This window comes from Chaetodon auriga, chromosome 2 (assembly GCF_051107435.1).
Source record: "Chaetodon auriga isolate fChaAug3 chromosome 2, fChaAug3.hap1, whole genome shotgun sequence".
Lineage (NCBI taxonomy): Eukaryota > Metazoa > Chordata > Actinopteri > Chaetodontiformes > Chaetodontidae > Chaetodon > Chaetodon auriga.
In genome coordinates, this window is record NC_135075.1 from 10,624,923 (window position 1) to 10,652,896 (window position 27,974).

General features: G+C 43.1%; 3 protein-coding genes and 3 non-coding genes across 7 annotated transcripts; 1 reads left to right on the forward strand and 5 right to left on the reverse strand.

Annotated features, from left to right (window-relative positions):
• Positions 1-831: 831 nt before the first annotated feature.
• On the reverse strand, positions 832-7,595 carry nop56 (NOP56 ribonucleoprotein homolog). Its single transcript, XM_076753779.1, has 12 exons — positions 7,495-7,595; positions 6,701-6,790; positions 6,499-6,613; positions 5,772-5,936; positions 5,298-5,496; positions 4,477-4,664; positions 4,060-4,211; positions 3,736-3,836; positions 2,624-2,772; positions 2,283-2,404; positions 1,869-1,988; positions 832-1,606 (listed from the first exon to the last, which is right to left on the reverse strand). Exons 1-12 carry the CDS (start codon positions 7,495-7,497, stop codon positions 1,310-1,312), a joined length of 1,701 nt encoding a protein of 566 aa, XP_076609894.1. The 5' UTR covers positions 7,498-7,595; the 3' UTR covers positions 832-1,309.
• LOC143339736 (small nucleolar RNA SNORD57) lies at positions 2,091-2,158 on the reverse strand. Its single transcript, XR_013079371.1, has one exon. It is a non-coding gene; the product is annotated as a small nucleolar RNA SNORD57 (small nucleolar RNA).
• Positions 4,298-4,416, reverse strand: LOC143339710 (small nucleolar RNA SNORA26). The gene has a single exon (XR_013079366.1). It is a non-coding gene; the product is annotated as a small nucleolar RNA SNORA26 (small nucleolar RNA).
• On the reverse strand, positions 4,786-4,921 carry LOC143339740 (small nucleolar RNA SNORA51). The gene has a single exon (XR_013079373.1). It is a non-coding gene; the product is annotated as a small nucleolar RNA SNORA51 (small nucleolar RNA).
• Positions 7,596-10,508: 2,913 nt separating the features above from the next.
• mlnl (motilin-like) lies at positions 10,509-12,151 on the forward strand. 2 transcript variants are annotated; one of them, XM_076747683.1, is made up of 4 exons: positions 10,509-10,628; positions 11,515-11,616; positions 11,753-11,858; positions 12,050-12,151. In XM_076747683.1, the coding sequence occupies exons 1-4, from the start codon at positions 10,509-10,511 to the stop codon at positions 12,055-12,057; spliced, it is 336 nt and encodes a 111-aa protein (XP_076603798.1). In that variant the 3' UTR covers positions 12,058-12,151. The 2 variants fall into 2 exon arrangements, with proteins under 2 accessions (XP_076603798.1, XP_076603789.1); XM_076747674.1 differs by lacking the exon at positions 12,050-12,151 and having other exon boundaries at positions 11,753-11,933.
• LOC143330900 (retinol dehydrogenase 12) lies at positions 12,105-21,597 on the reverse strand. Its single transcript, XM_076747661.1, has 6 exons — positions 21,351-21,597; positions 15,946-16,185; positions 15,142-15,231; positions 14,798-14,986; positions 14,171-14,280; positions 12,105-12,737 (listed from the first exon to the last, which is right to left on the reverse strand). Exons 1-6 carry the CDS (start codon positions 21,505-21,507, stop codon positions 12,558-12,560), a joined length of 966 nt encoding a protein of 321 aa, XP_076603776.1. The 5' UTR covers positions 21,508-21,597; the 3' UTR covers positions 12,105-12,557.
• Between the last annotated feature and the right edge of the window lie 6,377 nt (positions 21,598-27,974).

Here is a 27,974-nt window from a genome sequence, read left to right on the forward strand (position 1 = left end):
AGTATTTACCAACCACACATTTTCTGGATTCAGACCCACAACTTTCACACTTTCCCGGTTTTACAACTATTAAAATATTTGATTTACTAAATAACACGTTCAGGATAGAGGCGCGGTATTGACGTAGGTATTTTGTGCATTTTGGCAAAAGTCCAAAGGCGCTAACTCTAAAGGTAAGTGAACAGGTTGTGCAGGTTCAGGCACCAGTAACAGAGAAGTTTCAAAGAGAAAATGATGTGAGGGATCAACAGCAGGTCAAAATAAGAAACACTTAAATCCAATGATACTGCAATGAACAGTAACTGAAGCTTCACGTTTCCCTTTTCAGACAAGATGCCAAGATGTGCCATTTCGCTAAAATGAAATTTCAGCTAATTTATATCCTGTAACTGCTGGTGAAAACACGTGACTACTGATACTGACTTTTACAGCTGAATCATAAATGTGAACAGAAACGACGTTGAACTCCTCTGGACTCCAGCAGGTGTTTCCAGTTAGACTGATTCTAACACTGAACTTGGGATCAGCTGTTATTTGCTACATCACATGTTGACCTGACAAACACACACTGCTAACAGCATTAGCATGTGCTGCATGTCATTTCACACGTGGAAGTTCCAGGAAGCTGGCGCGCAGTCATTAAAGTTACATCTGTGCTAACTGCAGGTTTTCACTGTGACGTCAGGGACTCCAACACTCCACACAGGTAACAGGTAACCTCACATACCCTGACCTGTCCTAGTTTCCGTCCGTTAATACAAATCATGATGCATGTTGTCCCTTCAGGCTGCAGTGACCCTTTTCCATGTAAAACATAAAACCAGATGTTTTTAACGTGACAAAAGGTTTAATTGACAATGTATTTACAGAAGTACAAGTAAATGTCATTGACTTCAAGGCACAGTTACAGAGGCATGCAAAAGGTTGAGCATCCTCTGTTTAAATTTCTGTTGAGTGAAAAGAGTCAAAGTTGACCCTACTGATACTTTTTACCAAGTCCTGACCATGCAGGGTGCCCTAACTTTCTTTGGATCCTTGTCTTTTTACTATGTCGAAGCTTGAACTTCCTGCCTTCTGGAAATCGGGTCATCTTGTACTCACTTTGCTATTCACACAAAACAGAAACTCTGACCAGGGGAGTCCAAACCTTTGTGTGCCACTGTATATAAGCATGTCATTGCAGTCTAACCTGCTTTGAGGTTGCCAAAATAAAACAAAGCTGCTTACATCAACTAGCTTTCGATGAAGAGTAAAATGAGTAAAAATAAGCTGTACACAAAAATAAAGATTCAGTCTTTGACCACATTCTTTAGTCTGCAGCCTCTTTTTTCTTCTTTTTCTTTTTCTTCTCAGTCACAGGTGTTTCTGGGGTCTCTTCTGCCGGCTCTACATCCACGCTCTCAGTCTTTCGTTTCTTTTTCTTCTTGGCCGAGGCTCCATTGTCTGTGGCAGCGGCTTCCATGGCCTCAGCTTCTCGCTTCTTTTTCTTCTTACCTGGGGTCTCCTCTGCAGCAGGGGTCTCCTCTGCTTCGACCTCCATCTCCTCGACTGCTTGTTTCTTCTTTTTCTTCTTCACTACAGTGGTGTCTGCTTCTCCGTTCTCCATCTGCAAGGAAGTCAAAGAAAACAGTCAAGGAAAGATGAGAAACGATACTGAATTCTGTACTCCAAGCCAGCCTTCAATGTATAACACATCCTTCAAGCGGCTGTACTGTCTGACTCACTTCAGTGATCAAGTCCATTGTTTGGGACCAGCCAATGGTTCGGAGTCAGGCTGATGTAGCATGTCGTACACTGAGACAGGACCACACGTGTGGGTCGAGTCTCAAATCAAACATGCGCGGCCAGATGCTCAAACCAAGGCTTACCTCAGCTTCACCGTTGGTTTCGCCGTTTGCTTCGAGTTCTTGCAACTTCTTTTCACGCTTCTTGCGCTTCTTTTCCTTCTTCTCTAGTTTCCGCTTGATCTCGGCTGCAACATCAGTCGCCTGAGACCGGAGGGGGGGGGGGAATAATACAAAAATAAATAAATAAATCAGGATTTAATGACAGAATGAAACCATCAGGATGTTCTGAAGAATCACAATGCTGCGTCAGGCTCATTAAATCAGTTTCGACCCTCACGGTGATGTCAGGGAAAGACGTGTCATCATTCACAGCAATGACAGACTGAACAGATCGTGGGAGCATTTGAAAACCATGGCGAAGAAATTCACTTTAACAGAGAACTGATCCATGTCCCGCTGAGTGTAGTGCCCAGCCTCTCTCTTAAATGTGCTCACCTCTTTCACCGCCTCTTTCATGACGTCCACATTCTTCCGTGGCACATCACCGGTCTCGTAGAACGACAGTCGCTCCTCCACCTGCTCACGCAGCTTGTCACCAAACACGCTTGTGGGTACCTCTGCAAGACAGCGAACAATCAAACTCAATCACACAGCCAGCAGACCATCAGAGCAGGCTGAAGTGTCTTGAGAGACATGTGGCTTTGCTCAGGAATTAGCTTATCAACATCAACCCAGGGGCTGAATACTGTTGACGAAAAATATGAGCATCACTGCAATTACGACACATGAATTGCTCGTGAACACTGGTTATCACTCCACGAGGTCTTGTCGCTCACCAGAGAAGCAGTCGATGCGTGAGGCGATGGTGCACTTGTTTGCCAGATATCTGGAGATGCGCCCTTTGTTCTTGGCAGCAGCGCGTCCGATGAAGGTCGAGTGGAAGATGAGCCCGTACTTGGGGGTGTTGCCACGAGTCTTTAAGGCTCTGAGAAAACAAAGCTGATTTCACATTCAGGTTGTACAGTTAGAAAAACAGCTAGATGTTTTCCAATGGGCACAAGAGGAACTCTGAACCACAGTCAACACGTGCATCTATACCACAGACAAAAACGAGCTTTGTGATACAGGCACAATGTTTACCTACAGACAGCTGAGAAATCAGCACAGCACATGTTTTCTTATGGGTTTAAGTCAATTATGCAGTTCTGGACCTGCAGTTCCAGCCCAAACTGCACCTCTTGTCTAACAATGACTGAACAGCTTCCCCTGGTGGAGGAACTGCTAAACACAAGCAGAATTTGTTAAAAGCTCCAAACCGCTTAAGTGAGGTGCTTTGCAGATTACTAGAATATATGGAAACACAGATGGCCATTAAATCGTTGCCACTAGTGTGACGGTGCATTACTCATGTTGTTAAGCCCGTGGATTTCTGATCAGTAACACTGTATTTAGCTGTGGGTTTATCATTAGACAGCATCAACTCAAACCGCACTTTGCACAACTGTGAAATTTGTCAAATTAAAAGCACACCAGGAGAAAAACCTGGTGTGGAGATTAGGAAAACTGGCATAAAAGGAAAACCTAGAAAACTAATTGTTCCATTTAACATATTTGCAGACCACACGCAAAGTAATCACACCAGGCGTTTGGTTTTCAAGAAAGGTGATCCGTCACGTTTGCATGAAAGTAAGTGTAAAGTTTCTACTTTCTACGATTGAGCATCTCAGGAATTTCAGTTTAAAAAAGAAGCGGTGTGGGCTCGAACTAGCTTTTCAGATTTTCTACCTCAGTGCTGTGAGTGGCTGCTCAGACTGTGGGGGTGCATTAGGGCGAGAGGGATCACTCCAGAGGACACCAAGTTTTCTCCAGTCACCCTGCTCTGCTCCAGCCCAGCCCTGCCATCACTGCAGCCACTTCTTTCCCCAGCAGGGAGGGGGTGCCCCAGTACCTGAACAGGGCCTTCTCTGCTCCCAGGATCTGAACGGTGGAGGCCGGATACTTGGCCAGGTTGGTTAGACTGCCAGCATGGGAGATCAGACGAGCTCCCACCTAGAGGAGAAGAAAACAGTCTCACCGACGTACAACACCCAGAGCTCCAGTGAACTTCCATTTAAGAAAGCATTTGATGTCAACGTACGCTGAGCACACGTTATTTGAGGACCATCAGCACCGGATATATTTGTCAGCACATAGATTCAGTGGATTGACAGATTTTGGTATAACATCATTGGCCCCTTTTATATATATATACACAAAATTTACTTTTACGTACCACTTCTCCGATTAAGGCTGCTAGATTAGGAGCCACCTGGCTCATCCTGGAGCGCAGGTACTCCTGTAGCTCCAGCCGATAGGCCGCCAGTGACACGACACGATTGGAAAATCTCTCTATGTTGATCAAGTCAATGGGAGAGATGTCCATACCTGGAAAATGACAATCAAGAGAAGGTGTTGAGCAGAGGGATACTACCACACTCGCATAATCGTGCTGCCACATTGCTTTTGAGAGAACATGTTTCTCCCGACAGGATCCGCAGTGAGGATTTGTGCCTTCACTACAGGTTTATGAGAGAGCTACTCTGCCCCCCTGTGTGATCACCAAGGACAATTATTGGTCCTAAGTGGGCAATAAAGGGGCATGGCATGGCTGTAAATTACAAATGAGAAAGATTGATTCTCTTTTGCTGACCCATGGAGGAGCGGGACGCCTCCAGGATGGACTGAGCCTTGGCGCTGTCCATCACCACCTCCTCCAGGCTCTCCAGACTCTCCTCCGACAGCTCCTTCCTGTTTCCGATGAGCTGGGCCAGACGGCAGTACATCGAGTTGTCAGGCACAATCTTGACCAGCTCTGGGAAGTGGTAGCCGTACCATTCGCTGCACATGCAAGGCAGGGATCGTTAGAAAAAACACTCAGGAGCAGAAGCTACAATCCTTGCTAATAACATAAATCAATGGCACAATTTGAGCTTGACTACACATGTGAATTGATGGCAATGGATGTCTCGCCCAACATTATTGCCCCACCAGACAACAGCTGGCGGAGCAGGGGTGCCAGGAGAGGTTAATGTCCCTCCTGTTTCTATACAGGCAGCACTCTGTGGTGTACTGTCTGTGGTAAGCATGAGGAGGGCACTCCAAAATGATGATGCTTAACCAACAGAAAAAAGCCAGCCAATCGAACACTCCACATGACGGATGGGTTAATGTCTTACCACACCAACAGTAAGACACAAACGTCACAATGTTTTAATGCCCACAACTTCCAAACTTGACATGCTGATACAGAAGCGCCAGCTGCTGACTGAACCAGTGAGTTTTAGTGTTACTAATGTTCTCACGCTGGAATTAGGACGACACCATTGCCATGCAACACAGGATGTGACAGCAAACTCAAACCACAAACAAGCACTTCAAAACCACAATATGCAAAATACTCATATGAGACATTTTCCTTTCACGCTATTTGATACATCTTTCATTTCAGTGGCGTGATGGAGGGAACCCTACCGGACACGCATGGAGAAAGTGTTGATGTCTTTGTCCAGCTGATCCAACAGCGCAATGGACTGGATGATCATGTTGTCGGCCCTGTTGACATTGAACTTGACTTTAGCTCTGGAGTAGCTGTGGCCAAGACCCAGCTGTGCTTTGGAGGCAGCCTGGCTGGTCAGACCCTTCACCAGGGAATGGAAGTGCAGACGCAGACCTGACAGGACAGAGGACAGATAAAGGGGTTTGTTGGCGTTAAGGGGAACAGCGGCAGAACAGCATGTGACCAGTGGCTGTTCAGATTTTCAGTATGAACCTTCATTAATTTCAGGATCAAGCGATTACATCACATCAGGCCACATCATTTCTGAAATGGTAGGATTCTCACGTTTTTAGCATTATCGTCCACTCCAAGAGGCTCTACTTGCTCCTACATTCCTACATCCTGCTCTTAAATAGAGTAAATAAACCACGGGTAAACAGTCTACTCACCTCTGCATATCTCCGCCACCACCCCACCTGTCTGGATGGAAAGGCTAAATTCTTCTTGTAACGCCGCTCCAATCTTTGCATCTGAAACCCCCAACACAGCTTTCTTCTTCCCAGAGAGGGGGAGATTTGTCTCTAGGAACAACTTCAGGTCAGCGTGAACCACGCCTGCAAGAGGGCAAGGAAGGGAGATTACTTCTCTGTCTGTACACACTCGGCTGAAATGAAGCTTACACTGTGCAGCAAAGCCATCTGAAATGGATTAAGTTATTAAATCAAAGGAGGACTGTTTTATTTCCACCTGGTTGAGTTTAATATTTTTGCAAGGGTTTATTCTTGCATGCAATCAAGTAGCCATAGGGTCCAATCAGAGAAAAAAATGCTAGCACAAAAGTTGCTAGTGGTTAAAAAAGGTGATCCATTAGCTAGTGCTAATGCATTGAGTTCTAGTTACTTTTTATTGTTTAATTGGCAAATCCTCCTATCTACACAATCTAATCTATACAAACAACTATGTTGCTCTAAAATCTAGTCACCAAATTTTAAGTTTTCCCACTCTGGTCAGGTCAGCATATTCAACCACAGCTGCAACACAAAGGCTTTCCTCAGATGTTCAGGATCAACATTATGCTGTCAGCACAGTAATTCAGTGGATTGACAGATTATAAAAACATCATTACAACTGAGGACACCGATGCAGCCACAACCTCAAAGGCAGAAGTCCACTTGCCTTCAGAAATGGCATTCATGTTCTCCAGAGCAGCCTGGGCCGACTTGAACGGGAAGAAGGCAGCCAGGCTCACCATGCTGTTGAACTTTCCGATGTTCAGCACGCTCTCCTCCACCTAAAACACACGCACAGTTAACTCCATTCCACCCGGGGGGGCCGATTAAAACAAAGAAAAAAGGAGAAGAGAGGGCAGAAGACCCACCTGAGGAAGCAGCATGCCGATCTCCTCCACCTCTTTGACGGCGAACAGCGCGTAGCCTGCCGCATGCTCGAACAACACGTGCAACAGCACCTGCGAGAGGTACGTGCATTGGATTGAGAAACGACACAGACAACTGTTGACATACGGTAACATTTACTGCCGCAACAAGCCATGTAAAAACTTTGTCAACGCTTTAAGTAGTTAAAGTGTATTTACTGATCTCCACGTGCTGGTCAACCTCTTACTCTACTTTAGGTAGCATCGCAGCTAACGTCACTTGGATCAAGCATGCAATACCGGATTTAAATGCAGTAACGTCGGTTATCGAGTGCTGATTCTTATTTCAACTTACTGGCCTAATATTACCGAATACATCACTGTTACGTTTACACGCAGCCACGCTGTCGTACTGCTGAACCCACGTGTTGACCTGGGCCCGTGCGTTAAGTGGCATGAAGCTAACTTATGCTAGCAGCGCAGCTGACGTTAGCCCGGTAAATCTACTTACCAGCAGCGGCAAAGAATACAAATCGCTGGGTTCAACCGCATGACTGCGTATTACAAAGCTACACACGTTTACTGTCTGCAGTGGCAGCCCAAGTAGTTTAAAGACGCATTTTCCAGCTAGTGTTAGCTACATGGGTGGCTAACCGCTCAACTGATGTTGAGAGGCCTTCAACTTAAAAAAGCCATTTCTGTTTCTAAAGCGTTGGTAATCTCTGAAAGTCTTCCACTGTATCCTAAATTGAAAAGCTTCGTAACTATGTCCGCACACCCACCACCCTTTCTCTTACCATTATTAGTAAATCTGTGCAGCAGCACGCACTGCGTGTCTGCTCCGCTCCTTCACCTCGAGGAAATGACGGCGGTCACACGTTTCAGCAGACTGCCACATGACCCAAGTACCGCGATAGTGGCCTAACACCGCGAGACCTGGCCAGGAATCCTCCACCTGCTGGATGCAAAGTAGAATGTCAGTGTCCAACACTTCTTACCGTTAATAAACCCCATGAAAGGCCCAAAACCAACAATGCGTTTCAGCATCTCTAAATGTTTTCCTTCTTCTGTCTCTGGCAGCCATCTTCCAGCCCATTCATATCTAATGTAAGTCTTTCACTAAGAGTTTTAAGGTGTACACACACATATGCACGCACACATGCACAAGTATTTACACATGTAATTATTCTATCTGGTTGTGCTATTGCAGTGGTTGTTACTTTTTATTAGGTTTTTATGTATAATTCCCCTTTTATTTACTTTTGATTTAATTAGTTGACATGGTCTGGGGCCAGACACAGTCTCTAATATGGGGTTTTGGGTCTTCTCTGCTCTAATGGAAGAGCAGAGAAGAGTGTAGGTCTGCAGCTCTGCCTCCTGGTCTCAACTCTGAGTTGTCATGGCTTTGGTTCACAAATGAAAGAAGAAGAGGTCTAATCAGGCAAGATACACTCCTCTGACCACCTGCATGATTGGGTCATGGGGGCTGCAGAAGCTCTAAAAATGGATTACAAATACATAAAGTCATCTTTTATAAATGTTAGGTCATTTTTTAAAGGAGATCAACAGCCCCAAACCCAAAGATATATAACTTACTATTATTGTGGACAAAGAAACCAGCAAATATTCCTGAATTTTAAAACTGAAACCAGGGAGTTTTGAGTATCTTTGCTTAAAAAAAAACGACTACTTCAATCAAATATCAAAATAGTGGCAGTGGCATCGATCGACTAATCAATTATATCCGAATGGTTTCAGCTATGTCTATGACACACACACACAGACACACACACACACACAGACACACACAGACACACAGACACACACACACACACACACACACACACACACACACATATATCAGGCTTTGCCTGGACAGACAGTGCTTGTTAGTGTAATTCTTGCTGGGTTTTGTTTTTTATGTGATTTAATTATTTGTTTACAGTAAGAAAATCTATCTATAAATCACTAGGCTTATCCTTACAAAGGGAAAGTCCAACACAAATGCAGTACTCAGTCAGTGCAGTGATGTCGGCTGTGCTGATTTCACTACGTATCACTACACATCCTTTACTATGCAAATCACACAAGATATAGATTAAAAAAAAACTTATTCAAAAAACTAAAACAATAGTGCTTCAGTAGACACACATTATAAAAAAGCTTAACCTTAGGTGATGGAAAAATGCAGCGAGCTTGTGCGTCATTGTGGTGATGCAACAAGAAGTGCTGCACAAGGCCATACTTGAGTACTTGAATTGCAATAAACCAGATACAATGATGGCAATATTTTTAATTGTCCACTCCTGCAGAGTACTCTGACAGCAGCATGAAGCCAGCCTGCAAGAACATTTTACCATCAGGAGAACGGTAAAATGTCACATTCAGGAAAAAGCATCATTAAAGTTCTTTAGAGTCATGAGGTCTCCAAGGAACAGATGCATGTGGGTCTCTTTGTACACCAGTGTAAATTACCGGCAGGTCATAAATGTCACATGGTGTTGGATATTAGTTTAGAGCAGAGAATTTATGACTGACCTCGTTTGGCAGATCATGTCCTGGCTGTGACACACACACACACACACACACACACACACACACACACACACACACACACAGAAGTCCACTGCATTAATCACAATTTTTCAGTATTTAACTCAATGACTCAAAATGGAGTCACACACAGGTTGGCCTTTGCTACTCGGTTAGCAGTAGTCTATTTCAGGACAAGTTTTGAATGAGTTGGTTTTATCTTCTGTCTCTTCTTTGAAGGTTAAATTACTACAGACGTGCTTGTTTGCTGTCATGTGTGATAACCTGAATAAATGAGGCTGAGGAGTGATTTCTTTGCTTTTTGCGAGGGCTCGTCCGAATCTGCAAATACTCCCATCAAACGCATCACACACATCCCTGAAATAACATGCAGACACTGCGGGGCTGCTCATCAAAGTGTCATTTTGCCAATCTTGTCAAAGGCCTACATACATGGAGTGCAGCCAGCTTACTGCCCTAATAAAAAGCCAGATTCCTGAGTAATATGTGTGTTTCCAGGAGCATGGAGGAGAGTGCTTGAAGGAGCCTGTTGAGGAGCGGATGTGAGGGAGGACAGTAAAAAGCTCAGGGATCAGGAGAGGGCTTGATATAAAGGCTGACTGGGACAAGCTGACGCTCAGACCGGTGGAGCTCTGCTCATCTTAAAGCGCACTTCCTTCAGCGAATGACCAAGGCTGACACGGCACGTGAGTAACATATGGCTCCTTCTGCTTCACTGTCTCTTAGGTTTCCTCTGTTACTCTGGTCTTTCCCTGTTTTGATGTCCTGTCTTCATTCTTAGGTTTGTGTACAGAGCTGTCCTGCTGTTGTATGTCCGGCCTCTTATCATGCTGGTCTTCCATGCTTCTCCCCCATCCTCCCACCTCTCTCTTTCCTTATCTGCTATCTATTTGTCAACCTCTTCCTTGCATAATGACATGGGATCCCCTGTGTCCTTCTTCCTCTGAACTCAGTTATTGTTTTTAGCGCACACACACACACACACACACACACACACACACACACACACACACACACACACACACACACACGCTGCACGTCATGTCAAGTACCGTGTGTTGACCTATTTTGGGTGTCGCCTTTCTTTCCCACTGCTAAATATTTCTCTAAGTTGCGTGGCCTCAGTGCCACTCACCCCTGTTCATGTGGAAACTCTGACTCCACTGTACGATATGAGCCTTCGCTGCTCTGTATGCATACCTGTGTACAGTATGTGTATATGCGCATGTGGCTGTGTATGCGTCCAGGACAGAGCAGAATGAGCATGCGCGGTGCAGTGGCTGGTTGCGTGGTGTTGGTGTGCCTGGTGGCGCTGCTGGCAGAGAGGACAGAGGGACACATCACCTTCTTCAGCCCAAAGGAGATGATGCTGATGAAGGTAAGCAGCATGTGTTTGATTGGACAGTGTGCAGAAGTAGGTGGCAGTTTAGTAGTAATGGCTGATGTCTTTTTCAATGTTGTCATACTAACAGTAAATTCTTATTAGAGTTTTGTTCTACTTTATTTTGTCCTGTGGCTTTACTGGATGAGCGTCGCTTTTATTTTTTAATGTGAATTCACATAATATACTGATCTGAAATAAGAAGTTAATATTTTGTGTATCAAAAAGTTTTCAAACAAAATGCTCAACTTTGTTCAGCTTCTCAGTTGTGAGATTTTGCTCCTTTTTCTTTGTTTTTTTTGTGACAGTAACTTGATGATCAGTGGTTTTTGGTGTGTTAGTTGGACAAAAGAAATTATGTAACGACATAAGTTGGGGTTTAAGAAAATTGTAATTGGCATTTTTTGTATTTATTTTGTCAACCAAATGTTTGATCTTTTCACAGAGAAAGTAACTGAATAAATTATAATCATTTAGTCCAAGTTGCAAAAATCCCCCAATACATTTTGTGACAAATTTAAAACATTAGTCATATTTTTTCCATTTTATCCTACAGGAAAGAAGGAATGTCAAATTCAGACTCACTCCTCTTTTCAGTTTTTCAGTTTGGTGTTTAGGTTTCGTAAAGTTTGAATGATAAAGTTACGAAACAAAGCTCAAGTGGAGGTTGTTCACTGTGCCAAATCAGTATCTGAAGCTGATAAACTGTCTGTGTCTCAGGAAACAAAGAGTTTAGTGACAAGGGATGAATGACGTTATTGTGGCTCTTCAGACTTGTGTACACAGAAAAACAAATGAGCAGAGGTTGAAGACATCCATTCTGTATTACAGCAGCTTTTCATTTGTGTACAAATGTGTGTGTTTTGTGTTTGTGTGGGTGCAGGAGCGAGAAGGTAGAAAGGACATGGAGCCGCGATCGGAGGATGGTCAGTTTGAAGAGGTTACGGTCCAACAGCTTCCTCAGGCGGAGCATGGTGGAAATCCTGTGAGCACACATGCGCACGCACGCACGCACGCACGCACGCACGCACGCACGCACGCACCGCATTCACTCCCAATATGGTTTCTGTTTTCACCACAGAGTCTTGTCATTAAACTCATTGCTTCTTTTGTTTGTCCAGGATAAAACAGTGGAGATCGCCATCCGTCTTTCACCCAAACAGCTGGATCATGTGGTTCCGGTGCTTGAGGAGATCATCCATGAAATAGTGGAGGAACGTCAGAAAGGTACAACTATTTGAGTGGTGGAGGATGTAGTGAGACACATTTGTTAAAAAGCGTCTCAGCAGACCCACAACATGGCCTTGTACCTTCTTTTGTTATCTAAAGATGATTAGTAGACATACTTACAAGTGATAGTGCTATGATTAAAAACCTATTTGGTAACCACACTGTTCTCTCACTATCTGTCTCTGCAGCCAAATAGCGAGGCCAAAGTCAGGAGGGGATGAACGCTGTACAAATTCTTCAAAAAGCACTGAATGCTCAAATGTTTTATTGTGTTTTAATGAATCAAGTCAATAAAGGGAAATGATTGTGTCACTAATGGGAGCTTCTGTTGTCATTTCTCAAGAGGCATGTCAGCTTCAGGTGGCCACATGGTGTCAGCATCTGTCTGAGGAAAGTCCTTCATTTAACTCATTCACATACCTGGATGAAAGCAGCAGCAATGTCTTACAAAGAAGGAAACCAATTCACCAATTTCCTGAATGAATACTGCAACATAGCTGCTGCTATGACAATTACTTTTTTGTATAAATATTCAAGACATGATTCAGAGTTTACCTATAAAAAAAGCATTCAGAGCCGTCCACCTGATGATTTTAAAGACTCATTATGTGAGGCCTGTTGCCTCAAGAAGTGCAGTAAGAGGGTGGAATTTGAACCCTTTTCTGTTATCAAGCCTCCATTTGCCTCATAGTTGTTTCAGAGCTTCGAGGTCACTCTCTCGCTCATCTCAAAGTCCTTGACCGCGAGGGCAGCGTCTCGAGCCAAAGGGGCGGGAAGAACCAGAGAGCAGTCGCTGTCGAAATACTTTCCAGTTATCCCCTCCATTTCTTCTGCTACTGCACAGTAGATAGAGCTGACAGCGCCCTCCTCTGACGACTGAGAGGGAGGCAAAGACAGTGAAGGAGAAAGGTGAGAGCACATTCAACACAAATGACAGATAGGTATCTCCACAGGAGGTTGGTGTAAACTCTGCCCTGATGTGTGTCTCGTTAAACCAGCTGATGAGCATAGTCTCCCCAACAGATGGACATCACATGGGTGAGTGTCAGGTCAAGAGTTTGATTCCTGAAATATGGCAAAACTACCAAAATAAGCTAAGTCAGCTTTAATTCATTTACATCCACATCAGGTAAACAGTGTAGAAACTGTAGTACTTTTATACATAAGCCTAATTCTACCCAATTTTACACTAGCTGAACAGTTAGCGAAGTTGGTGATACCTGCTCTCAGCAGCAGAGTGAATGCAGAAATGCATCAAAACTCACTGGATAATGTGTCACCATGCAGCAGCACAATGAGTCTAAACATATGCAAGTGTTTCATGGACAAATGGTGAGATGTTCTTGCCTGGACAATTCAGTCCATCTGAGCTCAAAGCAAGTGAGCATGTATTTCAATTGCTCAACACCAGACTGAAGGCCAAAGTCCCCCAAACAATTAAGAGGTGAAGATGTGTGCGCCTGGCAGAGTATCAACATCAAGATCATATTTAGTTTATGCAAAAATAGGACGAGTATTATTCAGTAAGTTTCTTGAAACTTAGCAAAAAAAGCCCTTCAGGATTGACACATCTACTGAGTGGAAGCCATAACATTGATCCTAGATGCCACTTATCGCTATCAGAGTTTCAGGCAATGTTGGCAGCTTCTTGCTCTTATCGGACTTGAGAGATAATCATCATGCTGGATTGGAAATTAAGGGGGGCAGCTAGACAGTCGATCAACCGACCCTTAGCAAAGGGTCTTTTCATAGGATTTGTTAACAAGCCAGCCTTATCCTTTAGCTTGTCAAAACACCTACATCTCCTTAGAATGCGGATCTGTGAGTAAAAAGGCCGTTCCTACATGGTTCATGTGGTGTGTATGTAATCACACTGGAACCGAAGCTGAGAGCCAAAACTTCAGCCTACCATGACGCTTGTTTGGTTATAATCTGCTGGAGTGCAGAGTCCAAAACAACAAAAATCATTGCCTTCCTTCTTTTCCTGCATTTTCCAGCTAGTGATCTGGTGTGCACATTGAGCTTGTGTTCTGGCTGTGTTTACTGCAGACAATTAGACACACGGCTTCAGCCAGTTTCTGCATCATGGCCACACACATACATATGCAGACAGCAATTCCAGCGTACCAGGAATACAAGATTTTTCTTATTTTACTGTGTAAACCCAGTGAATTAGGCAAACACATTTATATAACGGGAGGAGGTTCTTGAACAGCAGCCAGTCACATTTGACCTGAATGGTTGCAAAGCAGATGACATGGAGAGGAGTCATTATGTGGACTTTGACTACACAATAAAATTGTACTCACCTTGAAAAAGAAAATTCCAATGAGGTTGAAAATGCAACGAATCATTAATGGATAGTGTCTCATCACTTCTGTCATGACAATACCAGGGTGCACGGAGTTTGCAGTGACACCTACATGTACATAAACACACAGAAGCACACATTATGTCTGGAGAGCAGGCAGAAACAGAAAGGGGGCAGAGAAAGTGTAATCAAGGCCGGTCTCAGCAACGAGTCTTTGAACGTAGGCATTCCTCTGTAGATTGTGTTTTCTGATCTTTTCAAATGACTCAAAACAGGAAAATTAGTTTCAGCTGCATTGCTTTGCTAAAAGCTTGAAGCCCTGATTGGACTCAGCCACGTCTTTCACAGAGACCAACAAACTGCACTTTGCATCTGTTTTGTACAACAGAGGATACGTGCTGTACGGCCTGAGACGTGATCAAACCACTGAGTGTTAGACTAAGACAGGAGCTCGCAAGCACAGCGATGCATAAACTCTCAATACATTAAATGACTGAAGATGATTATCCATCCACTGTCAGTGCTTCTCATTTGCATGGTCATACATCTTCTGCGGTTCTTGTTCAATAGGAAAGACCATGCATACAAATGGGTGATAATCATAAGAATCTTGATTTTAGCCTACCTGTTCCTTGTAGTCTGCGTGCTAGCTCATTGGTGCAGATGATATTGTGCAGCTTAGTGTGGTTGTAGACTTGATCCATGTGATAATGGAGGTTCTCGCCATGAAAATGAGAGAAGTCCACTTTACCCCTCTTGTGGTTGACTGAGCTGACCGTGACAATGCGAGATGGAGCAGAGCGCTTTATCAGGTCTGACACAAACCAGGGATATGTGCAGAGAGAGATGAAAGAGAGAGAGACAATGAAACACAAAATATTTAGTCATGGCAAAGACAGGCAGTCGTGTAATCATCATTTCATATCCATAATACACCCGCTGTATAAAAGAGTCATCACAGAGTCTTACCCAGCAGCAGGTTGGTGAGAAGAAATGGTCCCAGGTGATTGGTGGCAAAAGACATATCCAATCCATCTTTGGTTATCTGCCTGGGTAAACCTGATAGTAGAATTTAAAAAATGTAATTTGCTATTAGATTTCACAAGTTAGATATACAAATGTACACATAAAACACACATTTGTACTTTTATACTTATGAGTACTCCACATTAATGTAACGCATTCCCTTGCATTACAGCTAACCCTGACCTTTACCCTTACCTTACTCACCTCTCACACACACACACACACACACACACACACACACACACGACTTGTATTTTGTCCCTGTAAGGACAAAGCTCAAGTCCCTGCAATGTGACTGTGTAGACCTGTATGTCCCTACAAGAGCAATGCATGTCCACACACATATGCACACACACAACTGTTTTGTCAGTTCAGTTGTCTTCTGTTGCTATGGAGCGAGCTTTGTCAACTCTTAAGACAACTAATCCCTTATTAATGTCATCAGGGCTTATTTTCTCACAAACACACACACTCACACACTGGAAAGGCATGTCCTGCTCTTTGCCTCCAGATGTGTGCCAGATGTTGAAACCCAGACTGGATGTTCTTTTTGGGGTATTTAATTTTTTTTTCGTTCTTTCAAACTGCTTTCAGTGCTGAATTACTAGCACATGGGAAGCCATACTAGCTAAGACTATTTCTTTGTCCAAATGACATTTTGGTACTTAAATGCCAACATGTCAGCTCTCAATGATATTTGTGGTCCCCAAAATACAGAGCCGTAGCTGCTGTGGGCGCATGTATCACCTGATACTGCAGCATTGTTGACGAGGATGTGGAGAGCTTTCTCCTCCTCCAGAATCCCCTCAGCAAATTTCCTGACAGAATCCAGAGAAGACAGGTCCACCAGGCGCAAGTGGACATCAGAGTTTCCTGTTTTCCCCCTGATTTCTTTAAGTGCTGCCGTCCCCCGGGCCTCACTTCGACAGGCGAGGATAACACGGGCCCCACGACGTGCAAAGTCCAGGGCAATGAACTTCCCGATGCCTAGCAGAGTGAGAGAGAGAGCAAAAATCAGTTTGAACTACTTGATAACAGAAATAGCCATGAAGCAGAGAACAATGAACAGGTGACGTTTTGAAATGGGAGAAGCACAAATACATTGACAACAACAAATACTGACATACTGAATGTTTGTAAAGTTTGAACTGAGCATTTTACAGTAAATCACGACGACTTTTCAAAACTATGATTTGAGATCCAGCTGTTGTGCCATGTGGTATTGTGCAAAAGCATGCAGTTCTTGGAAAACATAACGTATGAACACATTATTACATAAATGTGTGAAATATACACATTCCATCTGCTAAGGAAGGTAAGGTTGTTTAATATGTGTCCATCTATCTGTCTGTCTGTCTGTCTGTCTGTCTGTCTGTCTGTCTGTGCTGTCCTGTCTAAGAGTACCTGGGACAGGACAGTGGGACAGGCCTCATAGCAAGAATGTCCTGTCCTTACATCGTGGTCCTCTCCTTGTGGAGTTTGATAGTTTTCCATTTGTTTTTGAGGGGTGGATGAGCCACTTTTCAAGCACTGGGGACAATTCAGGATTTAATGGAATAATTAAATATCATATATATATATATATATTGTTCTCATGCATCAGCCATCAGAACAGAAACCAGCTGGCTGCATGCACTGCTGTCAGATTCTTGGCGATGAGTACAATCCAATTCAACATCATGAATGCCGTTTGACACAATCACTGATTGTCTTCTTTAGTGTCTGATGTGATTCAGGTGGACACTGTCATTATGATCTGAGTCCAGGAGGCCAAAATATTCAGATGGTCTTTTTTGGAAAACCTCGAATGTTGAATGAAAAAGTTTACATGCCTGAGGATTGTCTGGATGAATGTACGAAGCAGCAGAGAGAGTGATATGACGAGGAACTGAGAGCAGACAACAGAGACGAATGTTTATGGTATTGTGTAACACTCCTCATCACGTCATTCACAGTTCTAATGAAAACTGTCAATGGTCGACAGCCTATCTCAAAGTCTGGTTAATTAAACACAATCTTTTGCTAACCAAGTGAGGATTTGTTTTCCATTGTAGTTGGGATGAATGAACAATTAGAAATCCTGCTTCTGAAGACTTTATGTTTATAGTATTGGTCCTCTTGTCTTCCCAAGCAGTGGTATGAGCGCTTAGTGAGTGTACTGCAAAACAACAGGGCAGGAAGAAGATGTGGGGCAGCTGATAAGTGAACAGGAAATTTAGGGTGTGGAAAGCTTGCGGCAGGTCCAGTTTAGCTTTGTTGTCATATGCGACTGTATGTGATCAAACAACATTTTATTTTGTCGTGTCGTAACTGTAATTAAATGTTGATGCTGAACTCTGCTCTTGTTTCATTTGGAAAACTGAAGAAAAGCTGAGGCAGAGGTCATAAATATCATAAAACAAGCAGCTTATACAGCATCATCAGTCATGATGGATTTCATCCACAATCCAAATCTGAGGCCGTGGTTCTCTGCTGGAAAACGATGGTTTACTCCCTCCAGGCTGAGAGTGAGTTTTTGGCCGAGGTGAAGGAGGTCCAGCATCTCTGGGTGTTGTTCATGAGTGAGGGTATAATGAGGCGTGAGATGGACAGGCGAATTGGTGCAGAGTCAGCATTAATGCAGCCATTGCACTGGATTGTGATGAAGAGTAAGCGGAGACTGAAAGGGGGGAAAAATGAGTCTGACTCTTCTATGTTTCTGGTTACTCTGCTGTTCTCTACTTTCCATCTTTTCTGCTGATGCATGCCTTGCTTTTAAAATGACTCTGTAAAGCACTTTGAATTGCGTTATTTGTATGAGATGGTGCCATAAAACTAAACATGCACTTAAAGTTAGAAAAGAGGATAATACATAGAACGTACCAAAATTACCATGCTGTTAATAATTAGACTAATTAAGGTGAAAGAGCATTGGCTTCAATATGTGTTTAACAACAGCAACTAGGCCTATAACCTACAGACACCATATCGTAATAAACACAATCTGAATTTCATACAATTATATAGACCTATATGCTGTATACATCATAATTTAAAAAAAAAAAAAAAATATAGCACAGAATTAGTGAAAGTTTAATGAGTGCTTGGGAAAGAGATTTTCACAAAAATCAGGATACATCTACAACCCTGATTCCAACAAAGTCAGGACGCTGTGCAAAACGTGAATAAAACACAATGAGATCATTTGCTCATCCTTTTTGACAAATACTCAACTGAAACGAGTACAAACACAATATATTCCATGTTTGACCTCATCAGCTTCATTGATTTTTGTAAATATCTGCTTATTATGAATTAAATGCAGTAACATGTTTCAAACATGTTGAGACAGGAGCAACTAAAGAGACGGGAGATTGCAGTGGTGTTTTTGGAAGCGGGATTGTACTTTCAACATCTGTGACTTGTTCTTTGAGGGGACGTTCATTTTATTATTTATCCATTCTTATACAGTCATTCATGTACGTGCACGCTGCTCTACAGGCTTGAGCTCATGAACACTGAAGGAGATAATAACCACAGAAGATGACAGGCTGATTTGCAGTTTGAAATGTCTGTCACTATCTACAGGTTTTCACAACATGTGGAATACGTTACCTGTCAAGGACACACATCTCTTGCACGTAGCCACACACACTTTAACATAGAGTGTTGCATACATTTCTGCGTGTTTCCACTTAACCCATTCAGTCACGGTGGCCTGCTATGAGGTTCCTTTTGGGCCAAAATTATGTCACATGTGCACTACGTCGACTGAATTTCAGTCGACGTAGTGCACATGTGAAGAATTTCAATTTCAGCCCCAAGCCGTTCTTCAAAATCAACAACCATGATCAACATCATCATCAGCATCAAGGCCTGAGGGCTGAGACAGAGTGTACGACACTTTTTTCCTTCTCTCAAGTCTGCTTCCAGTTATCAGCGCCTCGCTGCAACCCCTGGTGTGCTTTGCTTTTCTGTTGTCAGTGTCTATTCAACGTTGATCTGTACTTGTTAATGTCAGGTTTTAAAATCAGCGTTGGATTTTCTGGTCAACATGCACACAACACAACACTCTGGAACGACAGGGAGAATGACACATCAGGATGACAAGACAAAGACAAGGAGCTTAACAAGACGAAGGTTTAAAACTGAATCGGCCCAAACGCTTTGTCACATTCAGTCGATGAAAACAGTGTTCACATGGCATAATGTTGGCACATATGAACCAAACCAACCTGTTAGACCACACTGGACTGCATAACTTTCCCACCAGTTTTACCAGTTCTTAATCTTTGTCTGTTTATATGCACATTTATTGTGTTATTGTGACTGATTTTGCTTTGCTCTGTTTCACTCAGTCGAGGTGAAGACTGGTGCAGGCTGGCCTGCAGACGACGGTGAGAGCTTGTTTCTTGTGCTGGAGGGATGCGTGGTAATCCGCTAAATCTATTGATTTAGCACTAGAGTCCGTGGGAGGCTACATAAGAACAAGACCTCTCACTCTTAAAGTGGTTGTAAGCTTTCTATGTCAGATCCTGTAATGCTGACGGGCTCCCAGTAGTGCCGTTTTTGTTCTACAGCTCTTCCGAAGCTTGATCTTCATTTTTTTTTTTTCTGTCCAAGGCCAAATTGAGTGTGACAACAAAGCTGGTGAGTGATATCCTGAAAGTACCATATATACTCATCTCTTGTATATGGACTGTGTTATACTGCACTCTCAACATGAGTCCAGAGTTTAGCTTTGATTGTTCATATGTTTCATGGAACTGGACACACTTCCACAGACAAATATACAGCAGATGTATTCACAGAAAGCTTTGGGTTTGCTGGAACTGAATGTCTGTGGGGAGACACAGAGGCTGAAATGTCTCCTACATCAAACCACTGACTGTAGCTTCAACAAGAGGCAAGAGCATGACAAATATTTGTCTAATTTAAAATAATGGCACTGGCACATGCTGTATCTATGTTCAACATTCAAACACTCGTCTCTTCTTTCTGCCTTTTGTTCCAGACGCTGCTGATTGTTCTTGGAACTCCATTTGGAAACAGAACTGCTGTTAACTTGAAGCTTAGCTCACCACAGGGTGGCTGTGGGTAACTGTCATGCCACTATTTTGGTGTGAGAGCCATCTTTGGGCCGAGAAATGGGAAAAATATGCATCTGGCAAGGACAAACAAGGACAAGGAATTGAGGAGAATGACCTGTGTGTAATTATGTGTGTTCTACTGATATCTACTGTGCATCTTTGCAGCACAGTCCCAACATTTCTGGGCTATCTTAAGCACTGATACCTGAAAGAAACTGGTTAGTAAGTAGGTCCAAGACCTGTTTCTTGTCATCAGATGTGTGAGATACAGATGACTGCAAAGATAAATTTAACATTGAGTCACTAGAAGACTATGGAAACTGATGAAAACTGATACAACGGAAAAATAACGTTTTATACTGCAATGTATGTGTGTGCTAGCAGCTGGTATTGTTAGAAGTTGCACTATAGTGTCAGGACAAGGAAAGCTTATTCATTTACAGGGAAGAAAATGATGCACCTCTCAAATCTGCTCAGAGGTCGAACATTGACAGTAAATAACCTCCAGGGAGTGATCCCTTCACCCTGTTTTTACTCGTTGTTTGCCTACAAACAGATTACAGCATGTCACTGTGAAGCAGCTCAGTCTGATAAATGTTTCATTTGCTCAGACATTGACAAAGTGTTAAAAGTACGCGCAAAGCATGGCGTTACTGCATCGTTTTTAATTATTATTAGAATTAAGTTCTGTTTAAGGGCTATAAATAAAAACGAAAACATAAATATTCGTATATTGATAGTATCTAAAGATCTACATTTATGGTCACGAAAAGGTCAAAAGTCTTTTCCTGGTCGTGGCATTCTCTCTGAAATCCAAACCGCCTGTTATTCGGGCTTTAGAGGTGGATCAGTAGTTTCCAGATGGGTCGCACACTTGCTCCTTTAACTTAAACTTAACTTTACCTCAAAAATGAGGCTAATTTAAACTCGCAAATGAGAACAAACCTCCAACTTTATTGCACCTGATCAACACCTTCCATATTCAAAAAGGTTTGCAATAAAGCATGCCCTTGCAGCCGCGTATTAGTAGTTAGTCACAAGCTACTCTTCACACAGGAAAGGCACAGGTTGAATGGAACCGACCTGTATTGGCTCCAGTCACTATCGCAGTCTTCCCCTTCAGCTGCACCGGGCAGGCTTTCGGATCCCAGCGCCCTCTCCTCTGAATGCGCACAACGATCGCCAGCAGCGCCGTGCACGCGACCCAGACCGGGTGAGACAGTACATTAGACCAGAACATGTCTGCGTCCGGGGTGTGCGTCTACGACCAAGGAATGACACTGGAGTCCGGGGGCAGCTGGCCAGCACGCGACAGCCGCTGATCTTACTCAGAGTGGGTGTGCCCAAAAACCTAAATAGTAGCCTGCTAGAAACGTATGAAGGCTGAGGCATCTCACTGGGCGTGGGTGCTGTGGAGTCAGCATAGGTGACACTGAAGCAAACTTCCCCTCATGTAATCAGACAAACTTATTTACTAAGTGGAAGCAGCTCACTGTGATTCACAGCTCTGAGTCTTGGTTGCAGTCCAGCAACCATCCCCCATGACACCTCCCAAAAGCTCTAGCTCCAGTCACCTCCACCAATGCCCACCTTAAAGGTCCCCCCACCCACCTCAGCGACGACTCTTTCCATCCATGAGAGGGACATCAACAAACTCTTCAAGAGACAGAACCCCCGGAAAGCAGCTGGATCAGATTCTGTCTCCCCATCCGCCTTGAAGCACTGCGCTGATCAGCTGTCTCCAGTGTTCACAGACATTTTCAACACCTCACTGGAGACGTCATGTGCCAGCCTGCTTCAACTCTTCAACCATCATCCCTGTTCCCAAGAAGCCAAGGACCACAGGACTTAACAACTTCAGACCCGTCGCCCTGACCTCTGTGGTCATGAAGCTGCTGCCACCACCAAGGACAAGGGCAGACTGCAGCGTGTCCTTAGGTCTGCAGAGAAGGTGATTGACTGCAATCTCCTGTCTCTTCAGGACCTGTACACGTCCAGGACCCTGAGGCGTGCAAGAAATATTGTGGCAGACACAAACTCTTCAAGACACTCCCCTCTGCTGTCAACCTTATCAACAAGGCCCAGAACCCACACTCCTCACACTCCACCTCCACTTGGCACGTTGCCATAACTCCATGTGTTACATTAACGCTCAGCTTGGATTTCCTTGGTATTTTACTGTATCACTTCCAGCTGTACTGCTTTTTTTATTCTGGAAAAAAAAAAAAAAAGACTGTGTAGTGTTCAAGAAGCATTGATTACAGCTCATCATTTAGCAATATACTTACTATCAAGACAGTCTTGTCCTCAGCGGTGGTATGCTAGTTAGTGAGGCATAGAGGGGTAATAAGTTAACCTACAGTTACAAGTTAACTCGTTTAACCTTCTTGTTTGTCTCTCAGGAACATTATGCAATAACCAATGCTTCTTGAACACTATAAAAAATCTCTCAAGGTCATGCAGCCTCTGTGTCACTTTGCAGCCCATGCTACAGCCCACAGCATGATGTTCCTGGGTCAGTTTGACCCGGGGCATGTTTAATTGTCCAAAAGTGTAAGAAAACAAAAAAATCCCAATAAACATTGTTCATATCTCATTATTAACTGCATTACTAACAATTTCAATCAATATTTAATGCAGTGGTGTTGTACCTCTCACATTTTTTTTTTTCTTTTACATTTGGAATTTTTTTCTTTTTATGGGGTGATGTTGATAAATTAGCATGAGACACCTCTTCTGTTCAGGGTCAAATTGACCTGCTGACTTAAAATCAATCATGTTGTAAAAAATGACCATTGGCCAGCACTCAGTCATTCGCTTGGTGCTGTATGACCCTCTCACTTTGTCTAAGTTGTATTTAGCTGTTTTGGAAGGCATATATTGCCAAGATGGACAGGGACCTCTGAACGCCACTAGCCTTTCATCCTCTGTGACATTAGGGCCTGGGTTATAGAGTAGTGGAAGTTGTTCTACCCACTTGTCCCACACTGTCCCAATAGCTGCCAGCTTGTCTCTCTCCCGTCTGACAGCCCCTGTCTCTCGATTATCAAATCGGATTACTCATACTCTCAAATATGTGAAATGAACCATTTTCATTTTATATGTTGCTTACAGGGCAACAGCAGGTGGCGCAGCAGCTAGTGCACGTGCCTCACAGCAAGGAGGTCGCTGGTTCGATCCCCGGGTCAAGCAGGGCCTTTCTGTGTGAAGTTTGCATGTTCTTCCCGTGCATGCGTGGGTTCTCTCCGGGCACTCTGGCTTCCTCCCACAGACCAAAAACATGCTCACTAGGTCAACTGATGACTCTAAATTGTCCATAGGTGTGAGTGTGAGTGTGAATGGTTGTCTGTCTATGCCCTGCGATCGGCTGGCGACCGGTTCAGGGTGTACCCCGCCTCTCGCCCATTGCTAGCTGGGATAGGCTCCAGCCCCCCGCAACCCCGAAAGGGATACATGGTATAGAAGATGAATGAATGAATGTTGCTTACACTTATTAAGCCAAGCAGAAGAAGTTTCATGTCAAAAAAATACTTTTTTGGCATGAAACTTATTTAGATTTTTTAACTTTAAAATGGGTCAGGTTGACCTGATAACTCACTGATTACTTACTACTTGCATGACTGTGATACGCAGTTTTCAAGTTGCTTTTTAAATGAAATTCTGCATTTGGTAATGTACCTATAGCTTTCATTTCAGTCCTGCTGTTGCAGTATAAAATAATGAGAAGCTGCGAGTGGTGGGAGCCCACTATCTCCTGGATTACTGACTACCTGTCAGATAGACCACAGTTTGTTCGACTGGGCAATGTTCTGTCTGAGACCATGGAAAGTAGTACAGGAGCACCACAGGGGACTGTTCGGGCTCCCTTTCTCTTCACCTTGTACACCTCAGACTTCCAACTCCTCATGGTGCCACCTGCAGAAGTCTTCGGACGACTCAACGGTGGTGGGGTGTATAAAGGATGGACGAGAGGAGGAATACAGAGCAGTGGTGGACGATTTTGTGGAATGGTCTGATAGAAATCACCTGCTTCTTAACGTGGCCAAGACCAAGGAGATGGTTATTGATTTCAGAAGGAACAGGACAACCACACAACCAATATGTATTCTGGGGGAGAGTGTCACAGTGGTGGAGGATTACAGATACCTCGGAGTGCACCGCAACATCAGACTGAACTAGAAAACTAACATCAACGCTGTTTACAAGAAGGGGATGAGCAGACTCATTCATTCATTCATTCATTCATTCAACATGTGCAGCAAGATGTTGGAGATCTTCTACCTATCTGTTGTTGCCAGTGCACTCTTCTTTGCTGCAGTGTGCTGGGGGAGCAGCATCGGAGCCGGAAACACCAACAGATTATTAGACACCTTTGAGGAGGTGGTGGAGAGGAGGACACTGAACAGACTGTTATCCATCATGGATCACCCTGAACATCCTCTTCACCACCTCGTGGACAGCCAGCGGAGCTCCTTCTCTAACAGACTGGACCGCTTCGTGAAATCATTCCTGCCACGAGTCATCACACTGTACAACAGTAACTTAAACAGTTAATCCACCAACCTCACAAACCCCAATTTTCAATGTTACATACTATTTGCACTACTGCAATATTGCACATACTGTTTATTGTTTGCATTTATTCATCATCTACAACTTGCACAGATTTTTTCTGGTACATACTTTATAGCTCTGGCTCTCTCTGTTTAAGAACTGATGTTAATATTTGTTTATACACTTGGTTATATTTATATACTTTACATACTTAGTTACATTTTAAGAATTGCTGCTTTTCTATGTTTATATACTTTAGTTGTATTTTTTTAAGAACACTCTTTTCTCTTAGTTCTATTCTATGTTTATGTATATTGTTTAACCTGCTGCTGCAACAAAAGAATTTCCCAAATTGGGATCAATAAAGTTCAGTCAAAGTCTAAGTCGAATGTAAACACTGTTGATCAACTGTTTTCATCTGTAATCACATTCACATCACTTAACCCTGCTAAGCAGTGCAGGCATCACAAACACAAACAAACACGAAAGACATTTGTTTAATGCATTTGTATTGAAGCCTCCACTGGCACTTAAGTCCATCACAGACAGAGTGCACAAATAATGAAACCTCAGCTAACCACAAGAGAAGTTCATTTTTCTCAAGTAATTCTGAAAATAACTGAAAAACAAGTTGAATATATTATCCAGAATCAAAATGGAGACGTGGACCACAGTAATAAAAGGACGCCTGGCCATGGTTTTTGTTCTGACTTTAGGGATAATTAAAAGGCCACTTCCAGAAGACCTGAGAGAGAGTTCTGAGTTGAAAAGTAGATCTGACAAGTACATTCAAGACCGTTAAGAGCTTCATAAACCAATGAAAGGATCTCAAAATAAATCAGAGAAGTAGCCAGTGCAGAGATGAAAAGAAAATCTCACGAAATCATTAAAATAACAAACTGAAAATATTCACAACCAAAGCAGGTAAATTAAGTGCTTCTGCATTATCTAATACCTGAATGTAACTGCCCTGAAATGATATTTCATAAGGCAACACTGAAATCAGATCAGGTTTTGTATTAAACACAACAAATGTGGGCCTATTCTTAAATGACAAAATATTCTTACCTGCAAAGGCCTGACTGATTATTTCAATGAAAGCTAAGCCCTCAAACCAGTGGCTGTGCCTCATACAGAGAAGCTTCTCAAACCTTTGTTTGGACGGCTTGTTGCGCTTTGGAGAACATTACCAGACTTGATGATTACCTTATTTCCACAGCACTATGTGTAAGTGTTGTTCTCTTCAAAGGAAAAAAAGAGAAGGAGTCTGAGTTCAGGGTTGTCAGAACAAGCTTAAGCATTTTTAGGTTATTGTGTTTGTAATTTATTAAGCAAGTCATCATTATACTCATACTCTACTGAATATAGGGTTAGTTATAGCCTGTGGTTGGTGCTGGGGGTTTCCTTACCTGAACTATGGCATCAGGTAGGCCAATTATCACAGACAGACTGACTTTCATCTCCAGTGTCTTTGATATCAGTATTTCCAGGGCAGGGAGGAGGGCGCCCTCGTAACAGTTGTCCTCTCCTTGCAGGAAGTCCAGAGCAACCATGAGTGATTTCATGATGGAACAGTAATTCCAGCAGAAATTGATCCTGCCTTTTGCTAACGCTTACATTTAAGCAGCATGCCATCGGGGATGGTACTCTGGTCCTTGTCCACAGCCCTGTGCACTTTGCAGTAGCACTTCAGAGATTTCTTTAGTTCCGGTATTTGAAAGGAGCCCTTTGTCCACGTCAGAGCAAGATATTAGGTTTACCGTGTGAGATGTGCATCTCTGGTGCCCAGGTAAAGCCATCACTTTGTCCGCAGTGCTGTTAAGTACATCCACATCTGTGAAGATTACTTCTTCATGCTCTTCATCATCAGAGTATGATTGTGAGAAGTACAACTTAGTATAATAATTCATTCAATCGCTTGTGTGTTTGCGGATGGTGTTTGTGTTCTGAATGATGTTCGTATGTTTTTTTTCAGGCTACAGTGTTATTATCAGTACTAATGTGTGGGAATATGCTACATGGTTTTCACCGCCTGGTAATGCCTGTGAGTAACTAGCAAGTAGAAGTTAGAGAAGAGCTTCTTCTGTGGTTGATGTTGTTACCTGCTGTTGTAGCAAAGAGGTAAAACCTTTACCAACAGCAAAATTACGAGTCCAGCTCCAGAAAAAACGTGTAGGCAGACTTTAGAGTTGATGTATACTGTATGCTGCTTTAGTGGATAAAATATAAATAAAACAGCTGCAAATGAAACTACGTCCCAGCATCTGCCGGTGTGTCTGGTTGCAACATGTTCTGGCGAGTCAACCAGGAAGAAAGCTCAAAACAGGGGTGCATCCACCATGATTGATGCCAAGAGGGCTCTCTACAGAGACTAACCTGGAAAAAGAGAAGTGCTGACTCAGCGAGCAGTGTACCAATGTGACCTGGATTTGGAGATTCTACAGGACTGTACGACCTCCATGCTGTGCAGCTAAACTGGGAGTTTATTGTGGAGGGCCGTGGGCAATGTTGTTAAAATTACCTCCAAAAAATGTTATTCCATGTGGTTATGAGAACGTTTGGGAATGTTATTGGAATGTTTGTGTTAGCTGGGACATTGTTTACAGTATATAATCAGCTGAAATGTAGCTGCAGACTGACTTTGTAGATGACGGTTGAATCAATGATTCAGTGTCAGTTATGGCTGGAAATCAAACGTTAACTCACTAAACTGCATGCTGCCAGTAAAAGTTAAAAAATACCAATAATGTATGAAAGATGTGGGATATTCGAAGGTTTAAATGAAGTTTTTGGCTTAAGGTATAAATGAGCTGATGGCACATGAAGAGTTGGAAAAGTGGGAAAAGGTCGAATTAGTATGAATGGGGCTGAGAAGCTGACTCAATCCCATAATGTCCAAGAGATGTGGAGCATTTTAAGGTCTGAGTGGAGTTTCCACCTGAAATTAGAAATGAGCAGATAGACTTGAAAAATTAGAGCTGTACCCAACTCAGTAGGTTAGCATTGTATCCACGGTCCCCATTTTTGATGCACAACAAATAATTTTAAACAAACCTCAGTCAGGATCAAGTGACATCATTTGTCTGTCAGCTGATGTTAGGATTTGCTTTTTATCTTCTCCTAGTGTTTTAATCCTTCCCCTTTTCCCTAGTG